Source organism: Crinia signifera, chromosome 5 (assembly GCF_055691185.1).
Source record: "Crinia signifera chromosome 5, ASM5569118v1, whole genome shotgun sequence".
Lineage (NCBI taxonomy): Eukaryota > Metazoa > Chordata > Amphibia > Anura > Myobatrachidae > Crinia > Crinia signifera.
In genome coordinates, this window is record NC_139221.1 from 12,305,120 (window position 1) to 12,332,856 (window position 27,737).

Sequence of the window (27,737 nt, forward strand, 5' to 3'; positions counted from 1 at the left end):
TGGAGGGGGGGGACCCCTTCTTTGGGGGGGTCCCCACTCCCCCAGGACCCCTGCCCATGCTGACCGGTCAGAGGGCTGAAATCGCAACCTATTACATTTCGCCCATAATGTATAGTGGGATAGAGACTTAAATCCTTGATCAGTATAAACTGCTCTCTGCTTCAAAATCAATTATTTTGACTTTTAATCAAAACACCAATTACCGGGAGATTACTTTGTAAAAACATCGCTGACGGGGTAAATGCATCACCCTCCCGTACAATGCATACTGTAGGTAACGTTAAATGGAATAATAACCTCACCTGATATCCAAATCCAAATACCGTAATCCGTCATTGCAAAACTCTGGGCATATTAAGGTGCTGATAAACATATGAATGGGAATCCAGGCGAGAAATCGTCAATCTCAGAAAAACAACAACAGTAAAAATAACTTTAAAAATTGGATTCGGAAATGAGAAACTCTGCTGCCAGGTGATAATTCCAATTTCCAGAGCAATTTCTCCCTGGAGAATACATTTGTTTATTAGATTTCTGTGTACTCCGGAGGTAAAGCTACAGTACAGGGGACGATTCAGCGGGAAGGTTTACTACATAGTCATGGGCACCAAGGGGGTGATCGGGGGTTAGTCTTTTATGCGCATGTGCAGGTTCCCTTTGCGAACGGCTTTGAGGGGATGTGTCTTTGGCGATGGGGGCTGATATTGAGCGGGGCGGGCTCTATGGCACTTGGTAAGTCCCCAGTGATACAGGCCGAGGTGGCAAAGGATTTTGATGGATTGAGGAGGGGAGAGAACAAAATGCACACAAAAAATATATTATTATTATCATCCGTTTATTAGGAGCAGAAGAATGACTTTTAGGAGTCCCTATTTCTATAATGCTATTGTCCTATATCAAATTAGAACTTGGTTCATAGATTGGCGACTGGCATTGTAATTGGTTGCTTCGTTTCAGAGTTAAAAGTCATCCTTCTATTTACAATGCATCACCATTGTACTCTGGAAAATGTGACAGTTGGTGAACTCTCTCCATGGTAGTTTAGAGCCTGGCCGGGGGCACACCATTTAAAAAAAAAAATTATTGATCAGATACGTTACTAAAAATCCACAGAAATCATAAGCAAATTCTGACTTTGTCTAAAAAATTCACACCCTTTTACATTTGCCAATTTCGTACGGAATTATCACATGTGCTATACTGTATGGTGCGACTTTTGAGCTGTCTAAAAAAATCACAAAAATCACACTTTATTTCACCCTTGATCTTTGCTATCAGCAAATAAAACAACCAAAATGGATACATTTTAGCTTCAACGTTTTCAAGTTGGTTCTCACAAGCCAACACGACCGAGCAATGTGCCAACGTGACCGGCCCGGCAACGTGACAATAAACAAATCATATAAAAATATGAGCGACATCGGTGTATTTATCCTTGGCCACGCCCCTTTCCGAATTCGTACCGGTTTTGGCTGTTCAGATGTTTGATAGTTTGATAGTGATCCACCAGATTGCAGATGCTCCTGGTGGGCTGTATGATACAACAAGTCCCCTCTCTGGGAGGAGCTGGAGCGGAGACTGTCAGCAGCACTTCGGGGGCGGGGCCTGATGTAGATGTCATCAAGCCACCCAGTATTGCTAACCCCTCAATGTGCAAGATCTTTGAGGAGGGGGAGGTGCCAAATGATGCAATTTGCATATTTAGCCCCTCCCCAAAAGCAGAGAATTGTGGTAATTTACCAGCACGACCAGGGAGATTTGGGGGTGCCGCCGGTATCCGGGTGGGTTGCCCGCCTTTACGGGTCGCTAGAAGGGGACTCGATTTGCGTGAGCCTACCGGGCAATCAGGGAGGGTAGGCAACCCTGTGATACAGTGACGCAGCAATGTGTGCCTGGGCTCAGGAGGCTCCAGCAGATATCCACGATGTCCGTCTCAGAATAAGTTCCATTGTGTCCTTTTTTATTATTATGGAAGCACAAGGCCCAAATGTCACTCACAGAACAGAGGTATTCCTGCAGTGGAACACGCATCTTATTGGCAGACGCAGGGGCGGATTTAGGGATGAGGGCGCCCCTAGGCACAACAATAATGTTTACTAAGTAGGACAGTTTATAGGGGCAGTATCTGCTTGTCCTATCCATTTACACTCTATTTAAGATGGAATATAGTACAGTACACTGGATATTTTGCAGTTATTAGTACATTTTGGGCTGACAGTACTATCACAGGCATCCAAGTGCCGCCCCCAAACATGTGCCGCCCCTAGGCCGGTGCCTCACGTGCCTAATGGGAAATTCAACGTCAGTGGATGGATCATACATTATTCATTATATGTTTACATTGTAACAATGGTTTTGCATTTTCATTTATTTCCTTTTCCTCTTTTGTAGTTCTGTCCCACCATCATACTGCGCATGAATTCATTTGAGCTTGTTTGCTGCGGGGGAGCGGAGTTTCACATGTATGTTACTGTTCAGCATTGTTCTATAACATGCCTGCTGAGGAACTTAATCTAAAAACAATCAAGCAAATGTGCATTGAGAATCTGCTGTTCAGTGAGACTCTGCACAATACATTTCTGTTTTCTAATATAGTTGGTATGTAGTAAGTGTGGAGATGGAATGTACTACAGCCCCCCCCCCCCCTCCCCTCTGGAGCCACCACTTATTATATACCAAATATTGGCCTGATTCTTATTCATTCGGAACGGGGTGAATTCGTCTGGTTCCCATGTTTGGGGCTCTGCGCATGTGCAGACCCTGTCAATGAATGGCTTTGGCGAGATACACACTGGCCGGGCCGTTCGTTGTGGGGAGGGAGGGCCAGAGGCAGGGCTGGATTAAGCCTTTGGGGGGCCCGGGTCATTTTAGACAGGGGGCCCCCTACCACTTGTCATTACTGGCCGCAAGCTGCACAGGAGAATATTACACTGTCAAAACACAGTGTAAAGGCAGTATAAACTTGGTCAATGGGTAACTGAGGGTAGTGGGTAACTGAGGGTAGTATATATATATATATATATATATATATATATATATATATATATGTAGTATATATATTATGGAGAATCCGCACTCACGGCCAGCCCTTGTCAATGTTCGGGGTGCTCCACTTAAGTAAACATCCAATGATGTTCCCAATATATCACAGGTGTAGAGCCAGAAACAGATCCACAAGGAGCACTCACCAATAAGATCAATTGTAGTTTAATGGTACTTGTTTAGGATACAAAGCATCTTACTTTTGTATTGGAGTCGACGTTTCGGCCACTAGAGGGCCTTTGTCAAGACAGATCACCTGGCACATCCGTACAGCACAAGCACTTCAAGTACGTTTAACAAGTACCATTAAACAAGTACCATTAAACTACAATTGATCTTATTGGTGAGTGCTCCTTGTGGATCTGTTTCTGGCTCTACACCTGTGATATATATATATATAACAAATGAAAAGCTTGTGTTTGTCCCTCTGTAATTTACTCTGTAGGAACCCTGACAGGCTCAGCGTTGCCTCTGATTAAAAACCCTCCCATGATGAGGCCGCCACTGCTGCAATACTTTTTACCCGGGTCTGAGAAACATGTGATGAGCTCCACCAAACAGAGCTCAGCACAAGTCTCTCAGCCTCTGACCTCTTGAGCAAAGTCTCATGGGTTAACTCCCAGTAATGCACTGCACACTAGTGCAGTCAGTGTGCCTTGGCTCCCGATGCTCAGCACCATTTATCATTGTCATATTGGCAGATAGGTGAAGCTGCCGCACTACCCCACTCCCATGCAGAAAACCTCTAGCAAAATAAAAAGTAGTAGATGACCTATTGACTATCGATCTAGACGCTGTTGTTTTATCAACCAGAACCACCCTAAGCCGCACCACTTACAGCCTAACACTAATCATCCTCTCCCACTGCCTAACCCTAACCATCCCCTTCCACTGCCTAACCCTAACCATCCCCTTCCACTGCCTAACCCTAACCATCCCCTTCCACTGCCTTACCCTAACCGTCCTCTCCCATTGCTTAACCCTCCCCTCCCGCTGCCTAACCCTAACCGTCCTCTCCCACTGCCTAACCCTAACCGTCCTCTCCCGCTGCCCAACCCTAACCCTGACCGTCCCCTCCCACTGCTTAACCCAAACCCTCCTCTCCCAATGCCTAACTGTAACCATCCCCTCCTGCTGCCCAACCCTAACCATCCCCACCAGCTGCCCAACCCTGACCATCCCCACCAGCTGCCTAACCCTGACCGTCCCCTCCCGCTGCCCAGCTGTCCCCTCCCATTGCTTAACCCAAACCCTACTCTACCAATGCCTAACCTTAACCATCCCCTCCCATTGCCTAACCGTACCCATCCTCTCCCACTGCCTAACCCAACCACCCTCTCCCACTGCCTAACCGTACCCTTCCTCTCCCACTGCCTAACCCTAACATCCTCTCCCACTGCCTAACCCTAACCATCATCTCCCACTGCCTAACCCTAACCACCCTCTCCCACTGCCTAACCGTACCCTTCCTCTCCCACTGCCTAACCATAACTTCCTCTCCCACTGCCTAACCCTAACATCCTCTCCCACTGCCTAACCCTAACCACCCTCTCCCACTGCCTAACCCTTACATCCTCTCCCACTGCCTAACCCTAACACCCTCTCCCACTGCCTAACCCTAACCACCCTCTCCCACTGCCTAACCATAAAGGTCCCCTCCCATTGCCTATCCCTAACTGTCCCCTCCCACTGCTTAACTGTAAGCGTCCTCTCCCACTGCCTAACCCTAACCACCCTCTCCCACTGCCTAACCATAACTTCCTCTCCCACTGCCTAACCCTAACGACCCTCTCCCACTGCCTAAACCTAACATCCTCTCCCACTGCCTAACCCTAACATCCTCTCCCACTGCCTAACCCTAACATCCACTCCCACTGCCTAACCCTAACATCCTCTCCCACTGCCTAACCCTAACATCCTCTCCCACTGCCTAATCCTAACATCTTCTCCCACTGCCTAACCCTAACCACCCTCTCCCACTGCCTAACCCTAACCACCCTCTCCCACTGCCTAACCATAAAGGTCCCCGCCCATTGCCTATCCCTAACTGTCCCCTCCCACTGCTTAACTGTAAGCGTCTTCTCCCACTGCCTAGCCCTAACTTTCCCCTCCCACTGACTAACCATAACTGTCCCTACCACTGCCTAACCCTAACCCCTGTACCCCGCACCTATAACTGCCCCAATGAATCCCTACCCGCTGTACCACTCTTCGGGATCTGTTTTTTTTTTCTGACCGCCTCGATCCTGCTGTCTGTGAGGGGATTTTATTTGCATATCACTAGGGGCGGGGTGTTTTAAAATGAAAATGCGGTAAAACCCCTATTTTACCGCATTTTCATTATTACTAAAACCCGACCACACCGATATCGCCGGGCAGGGTATCACCAGCTTTGGGTGGCGATACCCTATAGAAGCCTATGGGCTTCTTTTCTCCACCCGCTGCAACCCCGCCGCCTCGCCGACCCACCCCCCCCCTCTCCCCCTCCCCCTTGGGCTTACCTTCCTGAAAGGTCCTCCTGGACCCTGGAAGGTAAACCCCTCATCTCCCTAGCAACGCAGCTGGATGTCCTTCCGGCTGCAGGGGGAGGAGGAGGCGCCATGGACAGCCTGCTTAGCTGTCCCTGGCGTGAGGGGAGAAGCAGGCGGCAGGGAGGTGACTGGGACCCCCCGCACACCACAGTAAAGGTATCGCAGGGGGTCACCGCACCGCAATGCCAGCTGCATATGTTAGTACATATGTGCTGGCATCGCGGCGGGCAGGCAGCGAAGGGCGGCAATGTATTTTAATACATCCCGCCCTAGGTCTGTACTTTGCTATACTGTAAGTTTAGGAACTATGAGATAAGTTTAGTAGCGATATGTGGGATGCAGTAACATCCACTGCCCCTCTGAGAGGGTCAGCGCAGTGCGGCGGGGGTTGTGCGGAGTGGATGCATTAAGAAGCTCATAGGCTAATGGGTATTGCTTGCTTTTGCAGGCAATACCTTTCCCCCCTCCAGGACTTAGAGGACTTGCAGGGATGCCCTGGGTTGGTGGCCCAGGACCAATTTAAGTTATTTATGTCTAATATAATAGTCAAATTGCGGACAAACAGAAGTGAATCCTATCCATTATGACATAACTGATCCTTAGGATGAGATATTAACACAATTAATTTAACTTAATATTTGTTTGTAACTTTCTTAATGAGTAGCCTTTAGCCTAGGGGTGCCACAAAAAAGTTTGGGAACTCCTGAACTATGGGATAAGTTTAGTAACTGTGAGATACACTTAGTAACTTTGAGATAAGTATAGTAACTATGAAATTAGTTTAGTAACTTGAGATAAGTTTAGTAACTATGGGCGGGATGTATTAACATACATCTCCGCCCCTTGCCGCCTCGCCACCGTGATACCAGCGCATATGTACTAACCGGTGTGGTGACAGAGGCCCCCCGCGATACCTATAATGTGGTTTGGGGGGGTCTCCGTCACCTCACGGGCTCTGCGGCGTCCCCGGCATCTCCTCCTCCCGCCTGCAGCCGGAAGGACATCCCCAGCTGCAACATGCTGCTGGGGGAGGAGGAGCAGCAAGGAGGCCAGGGGAGAGGGGTGAGGACGCCAGGCAGCGGGCGGCGATAGAAGCTCATAGGCTTCTATAGGGTATCGCCACCCAAAGGTGGCGATACCCTGCCCGCCGAAGATGGTGCAGCTGGGTTTTAGTAAATTTGAAAATGCGGTAAAACAGGGGTTTTACCGCATTTTCGTCATAATACATCCTGCCCTAAGGGATACAATTAGTAACTATGAGATACACTTAATAACTATGAGATAAGTTAGTAACTATGGGCAAGATGTATTAAAATACATCGCTGCCCTTCCCGCCCCCCCCCCCCCCGCCGCGATGCTAGCGCATATGTACTAACATATGCGGCTGGCATCACGGTGCGGTAACGGAGCCCCCCCGCGATACCTGTACTCTGGTCTGTGGGGGGTCTTCGTCACCTCCCTGCCGGCTTCTGATGCCTACACAGCCTGCTTAGCTGTCCCCGGTGCCTCCTCCTCCCCCCTGCAGCCGGAAGGACGTCCGGCTGCGTTGATAGGGGTAGGAAGGGCTTACCTTCCGGGGTCCAGGAGGACCTGCAAGAAGGTACAGTAAGCCCAAGGGAGGGGGAGAGATGGGGTCGGCGAGGCGGGCAGCGAAAAGAAGCCCATAGGCTTCTATAGAGTATCGTCACCCAAAGGTGGTGATACCCTGCCCTGCGATAACGGTGCGGCCGGGTAATAGTACATAGGAAAATGCGGTAAAATGGGAGTTTTACCACATTTTCCCTTTAGTACATCTCGCCCTATGAGATACACTTAGTAACTATGAGATAAGTGTAGTAACTATGAGATCAGTTAGTAACTATGAGATACACTTAGTAACTATGAGATAAGTGTAGTAACTATGAGATCAGTTAGTAACTATGAGATACACTTAGTAACTATGAGATACACTTAGTAACTATGAGATAAGTTAGTAGCTATGAGATACACTTAGTAACTATGCAATAAGTTAGTAACTATGAGATCAGTTAGTAACTATGAGATAAGTATAGTAACAATGAGATCAGTTAGTAACTATGAGATACGTCTAGTAACTATGAGATACGTCTAGTAACTATGAGATCAGTTAGTAACTATGAGATCAGTTAGTAACTATGAGATCAGTTAGTAACTATGGCCCTTATTCTGATCGGTGCGGATATATCCGCGTGCGTTCGGCCCACCGATGTTTTGTGTCTGCGCATGTGCAGAGGCGTCTCTGCGCATGTGCGAGCGGGGCGTACGGCCAAATCCCGCATGATATGTTAACACTCCGAACAGGGGGTGGAGAGGAGCGTGAAGGGCTATTTGGGCTCATTACCATATGCATACGCCCCGCGTTTCATGGGAGTTCCCATGAAAATGCTGGGCGTACGTATGGTAATGCGGCCGTGACGCACGTGTAGGGGGCGGACATATGACATCGCCGGATGTCAGCTGCCTGCCCAGATCCCTGCTTTTGCATGGAGAAATGCCCGTGTGGTCTGAGGTTGCGGGAGCTGGTGGACCACTCGGTCCTGCATTCGATGGTCTGCGACCATCGAATGATGGGGGAGGTTCCCTTAGATAGAGGAGGCATATTCCGTGAAAAATACACGTGCGGTCCGTTCCGCCAGCTTCTTACCGCGTACGGACGGAGTTGGCGATCCGTATGGAAGGCGGGGTTTCGCACGCACGGTCCTGGCCGCATAATCGGCTCTGGCCGCACCGATCAGAATAAGGGCCTATGAGATACACTTAGTAACTATGGCCCTTATTCTGATCGGTGCGGCCAGAGCCGATTATGCAGCCAGGACCGTGCGTGCGAAACCCCGCCTTCCATACGGATCGCCAACTCCGTCCGTACGCGGTAAGAAGCTGGCCGAACGGACCGCACGTTTTTTTTTTTACGGAATACGCCTCCTCCATCTAAGGGAACCTCCCCCATCATTCGATGGTAGCAGACCATCGAATGCAGGACCGAGTGGTCCACCAGCTCCCGCAACCTCAGACCACTCGGGCATTTCTCCGTGCAAAAGCAGGGATCTGGGCGGGCAGCTGACATCCGGCGATGTCATATGTCCGCCCCCTACACGTGCGTCACGGCCGCATTACCATACGTACACCCAGCGTTTTCATGGGAACTCCCATGAAACGCGGGGCGTATGCATATGGTAATGAGCCCAAATAGCCCTTCACGCCCCTCTCCACCCCCTGTTCGGAGTGTTCACATATCATGCGGGATTTGGCCGTACGCCCCGCTCGCACATGCGCAGAGACGCCTCTGCACATGCGCAGACACAAAACATCGGCGGGCCGAACGCACGCGGATATATCCGCACCGATCAGAATAAGGGCCTATGAGATAAGTTAGTTACTATGAGATACACTTAGTAACTATGAAATAAGTTAGTAACTATGAGATAAGTTAGTAACTATGAGATCAGTTAGTAACTATGAGATACACTTAGTAACTATGAGATAAGTTAGTAACGATGAGATACACTTACAGTAACTATGAGATACCCTTAGTAACTCTGAGATAACCTTAGTAACTATGAGATCAGTTAGTAACTATGAGATACGTTAGTAACTATGAGATAAGTTAGTAACTATGAGATAAGTTAGTAACTATGAGATACGTTAGTAACTATGAGATAAATTAGTAACTATGAGATAAGTTAGTAACTATGAGATACACTTACAGTAACTATGAGATACCCTTAGTAACTCTGAGATAACCTTAGTAACTATGAGATCAGTTAGTAACTATGAGATACCCTTAGTAACTATGAGATAAGTTAGTAACTATGAGATCAGTTAGTAACTATGAGATCAGTTATTAACTATGAGATCAGTTAGTAACTATGAGATACACTTAGTAACTATGAGATAAGTTAGTAACTATGAGATAAGTATAGTAACTATGAGATCAGTTAGTAACTATGAGATACACTTAGTAACTATGAGATAAGTACAGTAACTATGAGATAAGTATAGTAACTATGAGATCAGTTAGTAACTATGAGATAAGTATAGTAACTATGAGATACACATAGTAACTATGAGATAAGTTAGTAACTATGAGATACACTTAGTAACTATGAGATACGCTTAGTAACTATAAGATAAGTTAGTAACTATGAGATAAGTATAGTAACTATGAGATCAGTTAGTAACTATGAGATACACTTAGTAACTATGAGATAAGTACAGTAACTATGAGATAAGTATAGTAACTATGAGATCAGTTAGTAACTATGAGATAAGTATAGTAACTATGAGATACACATAGTAACTATGAGATAAGTTAGTTACTATGAGATACACTTAGTAACTATGAGATAAGTTAGTAACTATGAGATACACTTACAGTAACTATGAGATAAGTTAGTTACTATGCGATAAGTACAGTAACTATGAGATAAGTATAGTAACTATGAGATACACTTAGTAACTATGAGATCAGTTAGTAACTATGAGATACACTTAGTAACTATGAGATCAGTTAGTAACTATGAGATACACTTAGGGGGAAATTTACTAAAGGAAATTTGTAAAAAAATAGGTGTATTTGTATTTAGAAATACACTTATTTTTGACATTTACTATCCCAAAAATACGGCAATTCGTATTCGTATTGATGTGCTATCAATACGAATACGAATTGTCGTATTTTCGGGATAGTAAATGTCAAAAATAAGTGTATTTCTAAATACAAATACACCGATTTTTTACAAATTTCCTTTAGTAAATTTCCCCCTTAGTAACTATGAGATAAGTTAGTAACTATGAGATCAGTTAGTTACTATGAGATACACTTAGTAACTATGAGATACACTTAGTAACTATGAGATAAGTTAGTTACTATGAGATACACTTAGTAACTATGAGATCAGTTAGTAACTATGAGATCAGTTAGTAACTATGAGATCAGTTAGTTACTATGAGATAAGTTAGTTACTATGAGATAAGTTAGTAACTATGAGATCAGTTAGTTACTATGAGATACACTTAGTAACTATGAGATAAGTACAGTAACTATGAGATAAGTATAGTAACTATGAGATCAGTTAGTAACTATGAGATAAGTATAGTAACTATGAGATACACATAGTAACTATGAGATAAGTTAGTAACTATGAGATACACTTACAGTAACTATGAGATAAGTTAGTTACTATGCGATAAGTACAGTAACTATGAGATAAGTATAGTAACTATGAGATACACTTAGTAACTATGAGATCAGTTAGTAACTATGAGATACACTTAGTAACTATGAGATCAGTTAGTAACTATGAGATCAGTTAGTAATTATGAGATCAGTTAGTTACTATGAGATAAGTTAGTTACTATGAGATAAGTTAGTAACTATGAGATCAGTTAGTTACTATGAGATAAGTTAGTAACTATGAGATCAGTTAGTTACTATGAGATACACTTAGTAACTATGAGATAAGTTAGTAACTAGGAGATAAGTTAGTAACTATGAGATAAGTTAGTAACTATGTTATTGTAGAGCTGTGCTGAGCTGTCACTGTATTCTCACTCTTCTCTGTCTCTCTGTCTCTCTCTCTCTTGCTGTTTCCTCCCTGCTCTCCCCTCTCTCTAGGTTCCTCTGAAAGTCTCCAGACCCTCTCCGGTCAGGTGCAGTCTCGGCCACACAGGGTCTTACCTGTTGTAAAAGAAGAGGATGAATTAACCCTTCACGGGAGTCACTGACCGTTTCCTCTCTTTCCAAACTTCTTATTTCTTATCACTATATATGGGGTACACGTCCCCCCCTAATCCATCTTCTCTCTGGATGTACTGTGTATATAAATGCTGATTTGTTAATTATTGCATATGTAAACCCGTTCTACGTGATGATTTATAAACATCTATATATATAGTCTGCTGTACGTGTCTCTGTCCGTTCCTTTGGCAAGTCTGAGGCCTGTTTACAAGCGTAATGCCGGAGGGATGAGCGGAAGCAGCCGAGGCAATTACATTTCTAAGGCAAGATTTTTCTTTTAATATATATTAAGCCCAACTGGTGACAGTAATAGTCCTGGGGAATAGGAAACTGGTTATTTAGCAGAGTTCTACACATTTAGATTTCATTTTATTAACTTGAGCTGGCGCTAACACTTACTCTGCTAAATGCGTTTGTTCATCTCTGTGGTATCTGCACCGTCTGGCACAGATAGACCCGTATGCAGGGCTATTACTGGACAATTTTGCTCCTGGTGTGATCACAAAAGAACTGTATGAAAGAGCCGGTGGCACAGCTCGCCTGGCCCTAGAAACTGTCCAGTGCCCTAGCTATTAAGGGCGGGATGTATTAACGTACATCGCCGCCCCTCGCCACGCCATGTTGTGATGCTAGCGCATATGTAGTAACATATGCGACTAGCATCGCGGTACGGTGACGGAGGCCCCCCGCCAGTGGCGTAACTATAGTCCCGCAGCCCCCGCGCTGTCAGGGAGGCGCTAAGAGTGGGGCCGCCGGGGGTGTGTGTGTCTGTGGGACTATAGTTACTGTGCCGGCGCTCCTGCCCCCCCCCTCCTCCCCCCAGAAAAGTTAACACCCTCCTTACCCTGTTGCCGCCGCCTTTAATCCCGACACGCAGATCTGTTGGGTCCCCGGCTCTCCCGGCTAAAGCTGCTAATAAGTGACACGCGGAAAATGGCTGCCCCCATACAGCAGACAGTTTTTAAGGTTGCTAGAGGAAGCCGCTGCCTCCCGCTAGCATCCTCAAAAACTATCTGCATTATGGGGGCAGCCATTTTCCGAGTGTCACTTTTTATTAGGAGCCGGGAGAGCCGGGGACCCGACAGATCTGCGTGTCCGGCGGGAACGGGGTAAGGAGGGTGATAACTTTCCTGGGGTGGTGGGGGCAAAAATTCACAGCGGGGGGGCGCTTTAAATGTAGTTACGTCACTGCCCCCCGCGATACCTGTGATGTGGTGTGTGGGGGTCTCCGTCGCAGCAGCTGTGCTAAACTATGAGAATCTCAGCGGTGGCATGTAAGGATGCAGCACTGGTCACAGGTCAGTTGTTTATGGAAGTTCTACACCGTCCTATGGAAGATACTTTGTACGTGATGACAGCCTCAATCACGCACCAAAAACGCAGGGCATCACGCCTGCATTTTGCCCGCCGCCCCCCCAAAGGGGCCGCTGACTTTGCCAATAAATCCTAAAGGTAGATTCTCTCAAGCATGCTCTGGTTGTACGTCATAGAATACAGCATATAGTGCGAGTACGCAAACTGTCCGTGCAAACGCAGCCAGCGGCTCGCAGGGTGATTGACAGCTGCGATCGGTTGGGGGCGGTAACTGTGCGTTTTCTGGGAGTGTGATTGGGAGGGTGGGCCGCTGTCAGCATCAGCAGCCTACTTCTCCCCATGGCCTTTGAGTAAGTCCTGGAAGTGGAATACCATTTCATGAGTGAGGTTGAATGGTTTCCTCCTCATGTGCACGGCTGTGATCGCATTTGCAGATGTGCGCATGGGCCGGGGGAGTGTGTTTGGCTGGGCGGTGTTTACCTGAACGATGGTTTCCGAAAATTCGCAGCCCAGCGATCAGGTCTGAATCAGGCTCATAGAGCAGAACACATTCACATAGAATATAGCAATACAGATCAAGAGAGAGCGATAACTTACTGGTGCCTCTTCTGCAGCAGCCCCTGCTCCCCTGCGGCGGCCGCTGCCCCCTGCAGCAGCCCCTGCCCCCCTGCAGCAGCCCCTGCCCCCCTGCAGCGGCTGCAGTTGGCTTCGGCTGTTTGTGGACGCTCCGGGAAGTTCAGGGTTTCAGAGCTTGGGGCCTGAACACACGAACGCCCAAGGGCTCCTGAGTGGCCCTGAACTTCGCCGAGCAGTGCCTGGTGTCAGCAGGGGGCAGCGGAAGCAATCTGCCATACAATAGCCAGGGAAGGGAGAGATGAGGGGGAGTCAGGGGGGAGAACCTACTTGTCAGGGTATCCGGACTGATAATAGAATGACTCAAGATAGACAGTCATATGGTCGACCACTAATGGTCGACAGTCGACCTTTTGGATGTCAACCTTTTGACAATGTCGACCTTTTTGATGTTGACCTTTTAACCTTGCTGACCTTTTTACCTGTCGATCTTTTGACCCTGTCCACCTTTTGACTGTCGACATTTGGACCCTGTCAACCTTTTTAATGTGGACCTTTTGACCCTATCGACCGTGTGACTGTCGACCAATAGTGGTAGACCATATAATTGTAGACGTGGACACTGTAGATGTCCGATACCATAAGCCTTACCAGGTATATGTTCTGGGAGAGGCCGCATCTGCAGCACCGATCCGCTGGTAACATTTCCGGCCACAGCACCGGAGGGGTTAAGAGGCGACTGGTGTGTACTCTGTCTCTCTCCAAGCTTTGATAAATCTTCCCCTGGGCCAAATGTACTAGGCATGAAAAGTGATAAAATCGCCTCCTAACTACCATGTTACAGGCTGTGTTTGAAAAATGACAGTTAGGAGTTGACTGGTACTTTATCTCTGTCTCCCCTTCATCTCTCTCTCTGAACTTCGGAGTCGATTCAAACCCATTCATTTGTATCCGAATTCGGCCCATTCCCCGATGTTTGGGGCTTGCACACTCACCGAGCCGCTGGCTCCAGGAGAGATCCCTATAAAAACGCTGGGGTTCCCCTGGGAACGCAGGCGGGTTGATGCCTGCTCAGGTGGGGGGCTGACAGAAATCATTCAATGGTCGGGTGGCGTTTACCTGTGAAGATATGCAGCATAGCAAACTGGTCTGAATCAGGCCCTTTGATAAATCTTTTGCATAGTATCCACCAACACACGGCCAGAACCTAATTAATCCTCCCTGTAAAATATTCATAGAATGCGCACAGTACAGTGAGTCTCTGGTGAACTCTATACAGCCGCTAAATGTATGTACAGTATATGTGTTCTGGTTCCATAGAGTCAGGCAAAGCAATAACCGTCAGTAACAGCAGCCGCGAGAGCAGAAAAGTGCTAGTAAATAATTAAAGGAGAATAAAAGGAATTTTATGTTTCTCTAAAGTCTCGTTTGGTGGTTGGTAGCAACCAGAAAATAGAGCGCATATATATATAAAAGTAAAATAAATATACCTACAGTATGTACTAATAACATCATCGCTCCCATAACACAGTATCTCTAAGATCCCTGCGGACAATTCATGATGTGGATTAATACATAAAGCAGAATATTTATTACTCCTAATACCGCCGACAAACACACTGACGTAGTAGTCGTTTAGATAAGACATATAGGGCCTCATTCCCATGTGGTCACAATGCCGATGATGATGTCATTACTGTGTGATCTACAGCTGTCAATCAATTGCTGCCACTTATCCTTGATACATAGGGCCATATTCAATGAGAAAAATTTGCCGTGTTTTATGGCGAGTTTGTGCTATTTTCGCCTTGGACGGAGCATTTTGCTCTCCAAAAGTGAACCACCCTATTCAATGTGATATTTTCGCCAGCTTTCTTAGTGATTTTCGCCGTCTCTCTCCGTGTAGCAATTCTCCATCTTTTCATGGAGAACTGGAATGTGAACTTTTAAACTAAAATGTTTTTTTTTTTTTTTATTTTGGTGCCAAAAAATCAGGATTTTTTTTCTGTGAAAGGGCATGTTATTTTTAATCATGTGCTTATAGCACATGAATATATATTTAATAAAAAAATATATATATTTTTTTTATTTTATTTAATTTTTTACACAGCAGCCAGCAGGGGGCCGGAGCTCTCGAGCTGCTCATTAGATATTCATATATTCACTGCACCCGATCATTACATATGCACGATCGGGTGCAGTGAATACTGGGTCCCCCGCTGGCTATTGGGGGGGGGCAGCTTGTGCTGCCTGGGTCCCGGGGAGCCCTCCTCCCCTCCACATATGTTCTGGGGCAGCCAGGGAGACTTTAATCTCCCTGGCTGCCACCGTCCCCCGGCTCCCTGCCAGCCGTCCGCTGCAGGGGTTAAGACTCGCCGCAAGTGGCGGCGAGTCTTAACCACATTGAATAGTGGAAGCAGAAGTGGCAGCGAGCCCTCCGGAACAGGGCGAGTGCATGGCGAGAGAAAAAATCTCTCGCCATGCACGGCGAATTTTTCTCATTGAATATGGCCCATATACTGGTACAGTGACGCCCTATATTGTAAACAGGTGCGCCGATAATGACGGTGACACATAGCGCTCCTGTCATTCAGACCACCTTATTATTCCATGCAGGAAAGTGGTAACTGATGCACATTAACATGCACAGTTGCCGAAATAACAGGTATCACCAGTCCTGTTAGCAAGGCTGCAATTATTACAGATGGACAAAACCATGCTGCACTGCAGGGGGCAGATGTAACAGGTGACATGATGTAAACTAGAGAAATACAATGGGTCGGAAAATAAACCGGGGCACTACAATGGATCAGAAAAAGATTGAGGGTACTATTATGGGAGCGTACAATTCTAAACCGCTGCAGAGAGGTGTCTGGCAATAAGCATGTCAGTATGTTGATATGGGGCGATGAGCGTTCTGGTTATGCCCGTGGGGAATAGGTTATGGAAGTTGCATTACAATGGTATTAGCGCAAACCCCCGGAGTGAACGTCTTCGGCGAGTTTCACCGGCCCATTCGCTCCAGTATGGGTGGGCATGGGGGTGGGCATGGGGCGAAAGCAGGGGGCACGCCCATAGAAATGCTGGGCGTATACCTGCGAATGACATTAGCGCCCGCCCCGAAGTCGTCAATCTGCGGCCAGAATAAAAGTCAGTCTAGAATAAAAGTCTGACCGATCTGTATCATGCCGAAAGTTATTTAGTAGACTGTGGCTAATTTGTGATCTGTTGCCGGTTTACTATTTGCTGTAGGTTTCCACTTGAATTCATGGGGAAAACATTTCTCCTTATAAACCCATAAGCCCCGCAGACAATAGCGTCAGACTTAATATGAGCGAGCGTCCAGCACTGACTCCTCTGTCACGATGCTGGAGTCACATAAAATCATTTTGCTTCCTATTAACAAAATTGCGGATGTGCCATTAGGGTCCGAGATAGATTTATGTCCAGGTGTGGTGAGATTTGGCACTGTCTGACAGAGGACGGATCATCTGGAGAAGCGCTGCGCGTATCCGGCCTGCGATGTGTCTGTAACCTATGTAACAAGCGCTGTACAAAAATACATCTGTTTTTAACATTTATTTCATTTCTTTTGGCTGATGCCTGTTTGGAAGAACATTGGACGGGTCTGACCACAGGTCTCGTTGGGCCAAAGTAAACCTTTAAAAAATATGATTGCTATTTTTCTTGCTGTAAAAAATGGGATTCGAATACACTTAGCCCATTATAGAAGGTTCATTATTATGCAGAGGCCAGTTCAATTCACACAGACACAGAAACAGAGTCCGTCAGCGTTCCCGGCTAGAGGAAGAGGATTAACGATAAAGAGTTTTCAAAATCCCGTATTAATGATGATAGTGAGAGGATTCTGGTGGCAAATGATGTTAACGTAAGCCAATCCTGGTTCGTTCTTTGTAATCCTGGGATTCAGCATGAATTACATCATCTGTGCCCACTGGTCTGTGCCTCCTCCCCTTTTACAGATCATATACATATAAACTGTAGTCATCAGTGCACTGGACCAGAGAGCAGCTTTCAGGAAGAAGAGACAGGAGCCTTTTCATGAGGTGGGAGAATGTGAGCTTAGAAAGTGCAGCACTGGTTCTATTATGTTTGTGTATTTATTTATTATGGCTGTTTATTATATTATATTATATAAATGTTTAATACAGCCCATACCAATAGTCGCCAACCTGTCACTCGTGAGATACTTGTAGCTCGCCTGAGCAATCCGGGGGGCTCGACCACTGCTCTCGGCCCATCTGCCCACTTCCACAGCCTACCCCCACACTCCTCCGACGTCTACTTTTCTCTGCTGCCTTCCTCCTCCACTGCTGCTTTCCCTTGCAGGACCGCACTCCTTGCTTCGGAGGAGACAGATGCTAAAAGTCATATTTGACCTCTAGCATCTGACAAGGAGCACCACACGAAGGGCCTTATTCTAGTTCACTCTTTCTGACAAAATCCTTCTTAGATGGACAAAACCACGTGCACTGCAGGTGGGGCAGATGTAACATGTGCAGAGATAATTAGATTTGGGTGGGGTTTTACATCAAAGTGAGATCTATATTACAGTGTAAAAATAAAGTAGCCAGTATTTACCCTGCACAGAAACTAAATAACTCACCCAAATCTAACTCTCTCTGCACATGTTACATCTGCCCCCCTGCAGTGCACATGGTTTTGTCCATCTAAGAAGGATTTTGTCAGAAAGAGTGTTTATTTTGTCAGATTGGGGGGGACTCCAAACTGCCCCCCCTGCAGCGGGACACTGCCATCCGCGGGAGGGATGCGGGAACGTCCCGTTTAGCGGGACAGTTGGGAGGTATGCAACATCACCAATTGCATACATTCTACATCTGACTAGACAGAGGGTCATCTGCCGAGCCATCTTCAACCTTGTCATTTCCATCTCACACTCCAAGGGGTACGGTGTAGGGTCACCAACAACTAGGTCGACATAGTTGACATGGGTTAGGTTGTCAAAATGTCGACACGGGGAAGGTCGACAGTCAAAAGGTTGACATGTTTTTTTTTTACTGATTTTTGAGCCGACATGTGCCGACAGGCGGTATTTCATGCCCTACTAGGGCATGGTGGGAGAAAAAAATTGTGTGCCGAACGCAGCGAGTCGTGCGAGGGGACGCGGTGCTACGTTTCAGTGTTTATGTTGACTGCATGGACATTCGGGGGGGGGGGGGGGGAGTGAAAAAAATAAATCTAAATAAAACATGTCAACCTTTTAACTGTTGACCTTAACCATGTCGACCTAATCGCCCTGTCGACCTAACCCATGTTGACCACCTTCCTGCATATCGACCTTAAGTCATATTGACCTTACTGCATGTCAACCTTGTGGTGTCCACCTACATTTTATTGTTTATGTTGACTGTGTCGACATTCAGGGGAAAAAATGTGAAAAATAAAACATGTAGACCTTTTCACTATCGACCCTCATCATGTCAACCTAATGACCCTGTCGACATAATCCATGTCGACATTTAGTCATGTCGACCTTCCTGCATGTCGACCTTACGTCATGTCGACCTAGTGGTGTCCAACTAATGTTTGTCGACCTTGATCCATACCCCATTCCAATGACTCAACCCCAAAGACCCACCTGTCCCCAGCAGGCTCGAATTAGCCTAAAACCATGCCCTGGAGATCAGGGCACCTCAAGCTCCCCAGGCAGACAGCCAGTGTACAGTACGGTATATTCCGTTCGTCTCTCCTCTAAACATTGACGTACATTACTCAGTACACAGTACATCGCTTATCTCTTTTACAAGTTTCTAAATGATGCCCACGGGTTTAATAAAAGTATTGTCATAAAAAAACTATTTGACAACATTTCAAAATATATACTGTAGTTTGTAATTGCCTGCGATTTTATGATGAAAACTGAATTTAATTAAAATGACACTATTCAAAACATAATCAGTAACAAAGTAAAAAAAAAAAGAATAATGTACTTGTCAAAAAACACAGAAATTAAAAATGGTATTTACCTGAAATGCTCTACGGATTCCTTGTAAGTTTTCTGAAATTAGAGGAACGTTGGCAGGTAAATACTTATTTTATCAAACATGACATTTGTTTCCGAATAATGGGGATGAATGAGATGTGGTCACTATAGCACAGCTGTGTCTTTGAATGTAGCTGCTGTGCTAATATTTCTAAAAGTCGCAGGAGGCATCTTGTGGAAAAAGCCAAACAGGTCCACCATCTCCCACCCTGCCTTACAGTCATCCTCTGCCCGCTTTCTCCTGCCCACAGAACTTCTAAGCCTCCTTCTCCCATCCCACCTCACCGTCATTCTCTGCCTACATTCTCCTGCCCACAGAACTTCTAAGCCTCCTTCTCCCATATCACCCCACAATCAGTCTCTGCCCACATTATTCTGCCCATGGAACTTCTAAGCCTCGTTCTCCACCCACCTCACCGTCATTCTCTGCCTACCTTCTCCTGCCCACAGAACGTCTAAGCCTCCTTCTTCCATCCCACCTCACCGTCAGTCTCTGCCCACATTATCCTGCCCACAGAACTTCTAAGCCTACTTCTCCCAACGCACCTCACCGTCATTCTCTGCCCACATTCTCCTGCCCACAGAACTTCTAAGCCTCCTTCTCCCATCCCACCTCACCATCATTCTCTGCCCACATTCTCCTGCCCACAGAACTTCTAAGCCTCCTTCTCCCATTCCCACCTCACCGTCATTCTATGCCTACATTCTCCTGCCCACAGAACTTCTAAGCCTCCTCCCATCCCACCTCACCGTCATTCTCTGCCCCCTTTCTCCTGCCCACAGAACTTCTAAGCCTCCTTCTCCCATCCCACCTCACCGTCATTCTCTGCCCACATTCTCCTGCCCACAGAACTTCTAAGCCTCCTTTCCCATCCCACCTCAGTCATTCTTTGCCCACATTCTCCTGCCCACAGAACTTCTAAACATCCTTCCCCCATCACAACTCACCATCATTCTCTGCCTACATTCTCCTGCTTACTGAACTTATAAGCATCCTTCTCCCATCCCACCTCACCGTCATTCTCTGCCATATTCTCCTGCCAACAGAACTTCTAAGCCTCCTTCTCCCATCCCACCTCACCGTCATTCTCTGCCACATTCTCCTGCTCACAGAACTTCTAAGCCTCCTTCTCCCATCCCACCTCACCGTCATTCTCTGCCCACATTCTCCTGCCCACAGAACTTCTAAGCCTCCTTCTCCCATCCCACGTCACCATCATTCTCTGCCCACATTCTCCTGCCCACAGAACTTCTAAGCATACTTCTCCCATCCCGCCTCACCGTCATTCTCTGCCCACATTCTCCTACCCACTGAACTTCTAAGCCTCCTTCTCCCATCCCACCTCACAGTCATTCTCTGCCCACATTCTCCTGCCTCACAGCTACACCTGGCCTAATTTTGTAGCCCTTTTTTAACTCTTGGGTTTCCAGTTGACTTTTGTGGAAATGGACAACATGTTGAATGGATGGAGATTTGTTATCATTATCAATATAGAAATTAATATTAGACCCATCTGAAATTGTGATTTTGGATTTGGTGGTTTTAATCTTACATCAAATTCTATGGGTGCCATATAATAGGATGAGATTTTTAGTAAGGTTCTGAAATCGCACAAAACCACATTTTTTTTAAATCACAATTTTTTTTTTTTTAAATCGTCAATTTAATGGAATGCGAATTGAGGTATGAAAAATGCGGTAATGCGATGAAGTGCAAATTTTTGTCATGAAAATGTGCAAATTAAAAGTAATGCACATGTGCGATTTGTGTAAAAAAATTAAATAAATGGTATGGGGTCCCCCCTCCTGGGCATAACCAGCTCCAAGCTCAAAGAACCAGTCCTGGTTTTAGAAACTCAGGGAACAAAAAACATAGGGGATCCCCAGAATTTCTAAATCCAGCGCCAGGCTCAAGGGCCGGTCCTGGTTGCCAAAATACGGGGGAGAAAATGATCTCTTCTCCAGGTAGAATCCAAACGAATACCTGTTTAGGGAAATTATACTCACCACACGCCTCAATGCCTTCTCCATCTGGAAGTACCCCTGCAAGCGAAGCCCGAATGATTGTTTACATTTCCCGCCCACCAGTGGGTGGGCGGCTGGTGGGCGGGACTAACCCTTGGCATGTGGGAGGAGCTGTAAATGTAAACAATCATTCGGGCTTCACTCGCGGGGGTACTGGCAGGCGAAGAAGGCAACGATCGATCTGGGAGTCATGTGGTGATTATGATTTCCCTCTACAGACACTCGTTTGAATTCTACTTGGAGAAGAGGATAGGCCTTCAAGGAAATCCATGGGTAATGTACATTACAGTATATGTGAATGAATTTAGTGTGTAATAAAGTCTTACTAGTCGACTTTTGGAGAAGCACGGAGAGGAGACTCGATAGTAATTTGTCAGGGGGACAGGGCGAGGTGGACATCACCAAGCCCCGTCCCATGGCAGTCAAACAATGCAATTCACAGGTCCTGCCCCTTGCGCGGACCCACGAAAAATGGTATTCAGTGCAGCACAGAAGGGGGTGCGGGGGCTGCGTGGCCAATGCAGGAAGATTGCCCACCTTCCCAGGGGACCGGGAGGGGAACCCGATTTTCAGGAGCCTCCCAGCAAGCCTGAATAAAGTTATACTGTTTGTGTGTGCATGTTTTATTTCACTGTTTGTCATGATGTGGAACTACAAGACCCAGCGGGCCCTTTAATGCCCCGCATGCTGGGTCTTGTGGTTCTCCAAGTCCCTGCATGCGGTGCAGGCTTGCTGGGACTTGTAGTTCCACAACATTATACAGTAGTTTAATCTATTATTAACCATTTATCAGCCCGGTGCCCAACCTCCCTCACGCATTGGGGACAGCCTAGGGTTGAGATTTACCCCCTCGTGTCCATGCACGCGCCATAGGCGCCTGCGCTCCTGGAAAAGTGGGCGTGACTTATTAAAATGGGCATGGTCTCTTCAGAAACTCGGCCATGGCCTCTGAAACAGACATGTATTGCTGTGAGGTGAGCATGAGATGGTATATTCAACTGTCCCACTTATCCAGTTTTTTGGGACGTTCCGTCGTCGCTCCCACAGGCGGTAGTGTCCCGCGGTGGTGGGGGGGGGAGTTGGGAGTCCCCCCCATGTCACCCTAAATAGACCCTGTGCACATGCGCACAGCGTCTATTCCTGCAGCCGGAGGACCTGGGGGCATAGCCAGCAGCTCACGGAGCTGCTGGCATGCCCCCCACAGTAACGAAAAGGGGGCATGGCCTCGCAAGGAGATGCAAGTATAGACCACGCCTCTCCCATTAGGCCACACCACCAAAATTTCCATTGCGCATTCGGCGCGTATGCAAATGTCCCGAGTCCTACAAGCTAAAAGTTGGGAGGTATGAGATGAGGATGTAATATACAAACTTACCTCACCCACCACAGAGTAGACGCACTGCACACAAAATCTGATTTCCACTGGCCTGGCGCTGCCCGCGCCGCTGCCCGCTGCAGGCAAAGATTTGCGAGATCAGGATGTCATCATCTCACGAGTCTTTGCCTGCAGGGGGCAGCGTCTGTACTAGCAGCAGGCCAGCAGCCTAGCAGGCAGCCAGCTCCGCAGCGGCGGTAATAGAACAGTTGGGACGGGAGAATCCCGGAATCCGGGAGACAGAAAAAATGTTCTGGAGGGTTGCCGCCAATTCAGGGAGAATCCCAGAAATCCAGGAGAGGTGGCAACCCTAGGACAGCCCTGTGCTTCAGCCTGGGCAGGGGTAACTCTGGAGGGGGGTACCCACTCCTCCAGGGTCCCTGCTCGGGCTGACCAGCCACAGGGATGAATGCTTTGGCCAGGGGAACTTGCGTAAAAAGTTTCCCCTGGCTCTTGAGTCTGGAAAGTGCGTATTGAAGTGTTATAAAAAATCGACAGGTCAAAATGTGCGATTTTCGGGGCAAAAAGTGGGAATTTTACTACAAATTGGACCCTATGAAATTGGCGATTTCAGAAAAATTTAGAATTCAGCTGTTTTTTTTATTAAAAATCGCAAAAGTCTAAATATCTCATCCTATTAAATGTCACCCTATGGGTCTATGACAGATGTTTCCGTAAGTCATCAAACCATTATAACTTCCGGGGGATAATACGTCGTCCCCTAAACCTACTCTATGTGGGTACACTATCAACTGGCCCATGGACTGATAAGATGATGGAAAAGTCACATATTCTCTTAACTCACATATTCCCAATGGAAGAAAGCTGAAATCTTCCTTGCTGGAAACAGAAGTCTCAGACCACGAAGACGCCCCCACGGCGGCACCAGTCTGGTGGTAGAATTTACTGAATGACCAAACAACCTTCATGAAAATCACTGTTTGCAATAATACTGTAGCTTAATTTGATCTTTTTAATATCAGTGAGAAAAAACAAACAGATAAAAGGAATGATTGTTCAGGCAAAATGCTTCTGCTAATTTTGCTTAACCCTAATAGTGCCAATTACCCCCATGATGATACCCGCACCCCGAGCAATAAATATTTATGTAGGGTGGAATGTAATCGGGAAGCATGGCGCAATAGTGGATCGCACTGCTACTGTTCCTCACAATTCTAGTACTGTACCTTTCATTCCAGGCTGAATCTTGGGGATTCTCCTCTTTATCATTAAATATATCCTGGGTGCTCCCACCTCCCGGTCATCCCAAAATCCAAAAACATACTGCCGGGAAAATGGACTCTACAGTATGTGCTGTAGGTTGTTTCCCTGTAGTAGGAAATAATGGGTCATGCAAGGACTGATGAGAATGATAATATTCTCCTCTAAGATCTTGGTCTATGGGGATTATTCTGGTTCACTCGCAAAGGCACAATGACTCTCTAATGGGCAAAACCATGTGCACTGCAGGTGGGGCTGATGTAACATGTGCAGAGAGAGTTACATTTGGGTGTTTTATTGTTTCTGTGCAGGGTAACTACTGGCTGCCTTATTTTTACACTGCAATATAAATATCAGTTTGAAGTACAAACCCCGCCCAAATCTAACTCTCTGCACATGTTACATCAGCCCCACCTGCAGCGCACATGGTTTTGTCCATTAGAGAGTGATTGTGCCTTTGGTACTTGTGAGTTATCTGGACGCCCGATTTTTTGATTGTATGCCTTAAGTTAAGGCATACAATCAGATGCGATGCGATGCGATATCGCATCGCATCGCATCGCATGCGACCATCGGATGCGATGACCCGATTTTTCCATAGGAATCAATGTTAAAATGGACTGAGTCCATTTTAACATGGAATTCAATGGGAAAAAGGGGTCCTTTTCATACCCCTACTATCCAAGTGGGCATGGAGTTGGATATAAACCTGTGGCGAGCGTAGCGAGCCACCGAGCCCGAAGCGTGGCGAGCGAAGCGAGCCCCGCGAGGGGACGGTATTCCGTGTCCCCTCGCGGGGCTCGCTACGCTCGCCACGCTTCGGGCTCGGTGGCTCGCTACGCTCGCCACAGGTTTATATCCAACTCCATGCCCACTTGGATAGTAGGGGTATGAAAAGGACCCCTTTTTCCCATTGAATTCCATGTTAAAATGGACTCAGTCCATTTTAACATTGATTCCTATGGAAAAATCGGGTCATCGCATCGCATCGCATCGCATCGCATCCGATGGTCGCATGCGATGCGATGCGATGTCCCGATCCGACCCGATTTAGAAATCGGGCGTCCGGATAACTCACAAGTACCGTGCCTTTGGAAGTGAACCAGAATAACCCCCTATAACCAATGTTGAATACTTTTGCCATCAATGGTGGGAGAATCAGATGATTTAAATATTTTTTTTTTATTGTTTACAAATTGCTGGGGCATGGAGCTTAGCTACACCCCCAACACCGATTAAGCCTCACCTCTGGGCTCTGGGCTCTCATTCAATTGGTCTATTGAATTATAAATAGGTGGTTACACATGTGGTTACAGATGATTTCCCATTATCAGTGGTACCACCGATGGTGACTATCGATAGGCAATCCACCGTTCTCGATATAATACACTAATAAATAGCTCAGCCTCTGCGCCCCTTTGTGCATGGTGAGATGTGTTTAACTCCATTCTATATTGTTAAATTGATGCCCATTGAAAGACAAATAATTTCCGTGCAAAGCAGAGAAATATAATCATTAAATATGAAGACAACTACATAAAACCAATTAAATTTAAATGAATTTAATCACATTAAGATGAGACAAAGGATGAGATGTCCTAAGGGTAAAATATGATGAAAACTCAGAAAACTTCCGTATTCAGACGTTTGCTGCAAATGTATAAAGTTCTGGAGAGCAAAACTTCCGGATTTTGCACCCCATGGACAGCACACGCTATAGATGACATACATCCTGAGACTATGTGGATGAGGAGTGCGTCCTGAACAGGGACGGTGCTAGGGTGTCCGGCCCCCTCCTGCAAACCATACATTTTTTGCGCCCTTTCACATTGCCATTGCAACAAGCTGTAGCCCGATTGTGGGAGCATATGCAGCATGTGATCCTATGGAGGATCTCGGGTGCATGTACATGTATGCATACACCATCTCAGTGCTGTGTCCACAAAATGTTGCAGGCACTAAAGATGCCCATACATGCTGTGAGAATCGCATACGTTATGGGCTAGATCGCATCACACGGCATGAATGCAATGTGTGTGCGATGCGATCCGAAAGCAGTACAAAAAGTATGTGCAGCACTCGTGACTGAGGGGGAAAGGAGGGGAGAGAAGGAGGAGATGGAAGAAGAGGGGAGGAGATAGAGGGGGTGGAGTGTTGAGGACTGGCAGCGGCACTGGCACAGCACACTGAGAAGAGGGAAGGAAGGAGAGGTGGCGCTGCTGCCTGTTTGTCATTTGATTGACAGCTGACAGGCGCAGGGAGCAATGGGTAGGGGGCGGATCCGGACATGACATGTCATCCAGGCATCACAGACAGTGCTACATGCCTCAGCGCAAGTGTCCGTGAGGAAGAGGGGGCAGGTCACAGGAGGAGGACAGTGTGTGCGCGGTGCAGGGAGCTGCTCAGCCTCTCCACACTGCCGCCCGCTGTCAGACAGGCGCTGGGGGTGGCGTGCAGGAGGCAGTGACAGTGAGGGCTGAGGCAGCTTTAGCAGAGCAGGGAGGGAGACAGCGCCTTTTCAGCATGGCACCTCCCTGCTTTGCAGGAGCTGCTGAGTGGGTAGCGCCGGCCCTGGTCCTGAATAAACTGATTTCTTTCTCTTTTTTGTTCACATTGCAATGTGGGCTAAATCAGGGGACAGCACCCTAACCAGTCAGGAAAGATATTTGTATAAGATTCCTGTCAGGTGGGTACATAACCATCCACAGACCCACGATTATTTGCATTCCATTTATGGTGCGGGTCTCCCAACCCTTCTCTCCTTATACGTCCTGATAGAGTAAGGTACACAGGTCTCAGAAAATCGTTAATCTTTGGTTTCTGGAGATCTGCAAGCACTTAAACTGTGGTTGTGTCGTGACCACAATTTGAGTAATGATTGGGGGTAGGGATGGCCAACGACCATCGATGATTAGAAATCATCGATGGTTTATGACCGATGTTGAATAGTTTTGCCATCGATGGGGGAGAACCACCATCGATGTCAAGCTTACACGAATAGTTTCGTTTCTGCTTTTTCACTAAGGAGCCGGGACACTGAGCTTAGCTACGCCCCCGACACTCATGAAGCCCCGCCCTCCGTATTTTGATTGGCCCTCAGGCCAATCAATCAAAGAGAATGGACGACCATCGTAAAAACATTGATGGTCATCCATTGAATAGACATACACTATCGATGGTCGGTTGCACTTTTGTTATCGATGGCAACCATCGTTGGCAAAGGCAACGATGGCCATCCCTAACTGGGGGTGGTGACCAACCATTTGCGGGGTGGGAACAAATGGGACACAGCTAGAGTCTGTAGCTAGGGGACAGTCACAATGCAGTACAGTGCTGGCTCATCACCGATGGGTGACACCGCTGACCGGCACCTGGGGAGTGGGATGACCTTGCTGGACTCCCACAGCCTGCCGTCATGGTTTGTAGTTTTGCGAGGATTCTCAAAACTACAACCCAAGCTGACTTATACCATTGTCACTGTAGTGCAGAATTCCCCGAAGGATCCCTGCAGTGTGCATATGGGCAGTAGGACTCCTGGATAACAAGGCTGCCGGATGATTCACTGACAGTCGGGATTCTGACAGTCATTTGTCCAATGTAGACCCGACTTACACAGGCTATTATCCCTCATTGGGGTCCATGACACCCGTAGAGGGAAAATAGGGGGCAGCAAGCAACCAAGCCCACAAGGGGTTTGAATGTGCTCGCTCCCTGTCAGGCCCCTGACAGTTGGGATTCCGTTGTCGGATGAATGACCATCGGAATCCCAATTATCGTCCTTTTATACCATACCCGATAACAATCTCAGAAGGCCTCAGAATGTGATGCAGCTTCCGTTAGTGATTACTGTACCTCCCCCATATGAAAATCCAGTTT

General features: G+C 46.9%; 1 protein-coding gene across 2 annotated transcripts in view; it reads left to right on the forward strand.

Annotated features, from left to right (window-relative positions):
- The window catches only part of TMIE (transmembrane inner ear), a 136,753-nt gene extending 125,263 nt beyond the window's left edge, over positions 1-11,490 (forward strand). For both annotated transcript variants that reach the window (XM_083186688.1, XM_083186689.1), the window contains exon 4: positions 11,206-11,490. In XM_083186688.1, coding sequence (XP_083042814.1) covers positions 11,206-11,315 — 110 coding nt within the window. In that variant the 3' untranslated portion in view covers positions 11,316-11,490. The remainder of the gene's footprint in view (positions 1-11,205) is intronic.
- The last annotated feature ends 16,247 nt before the right edge of the window (positions 11,491-27,737 follow it).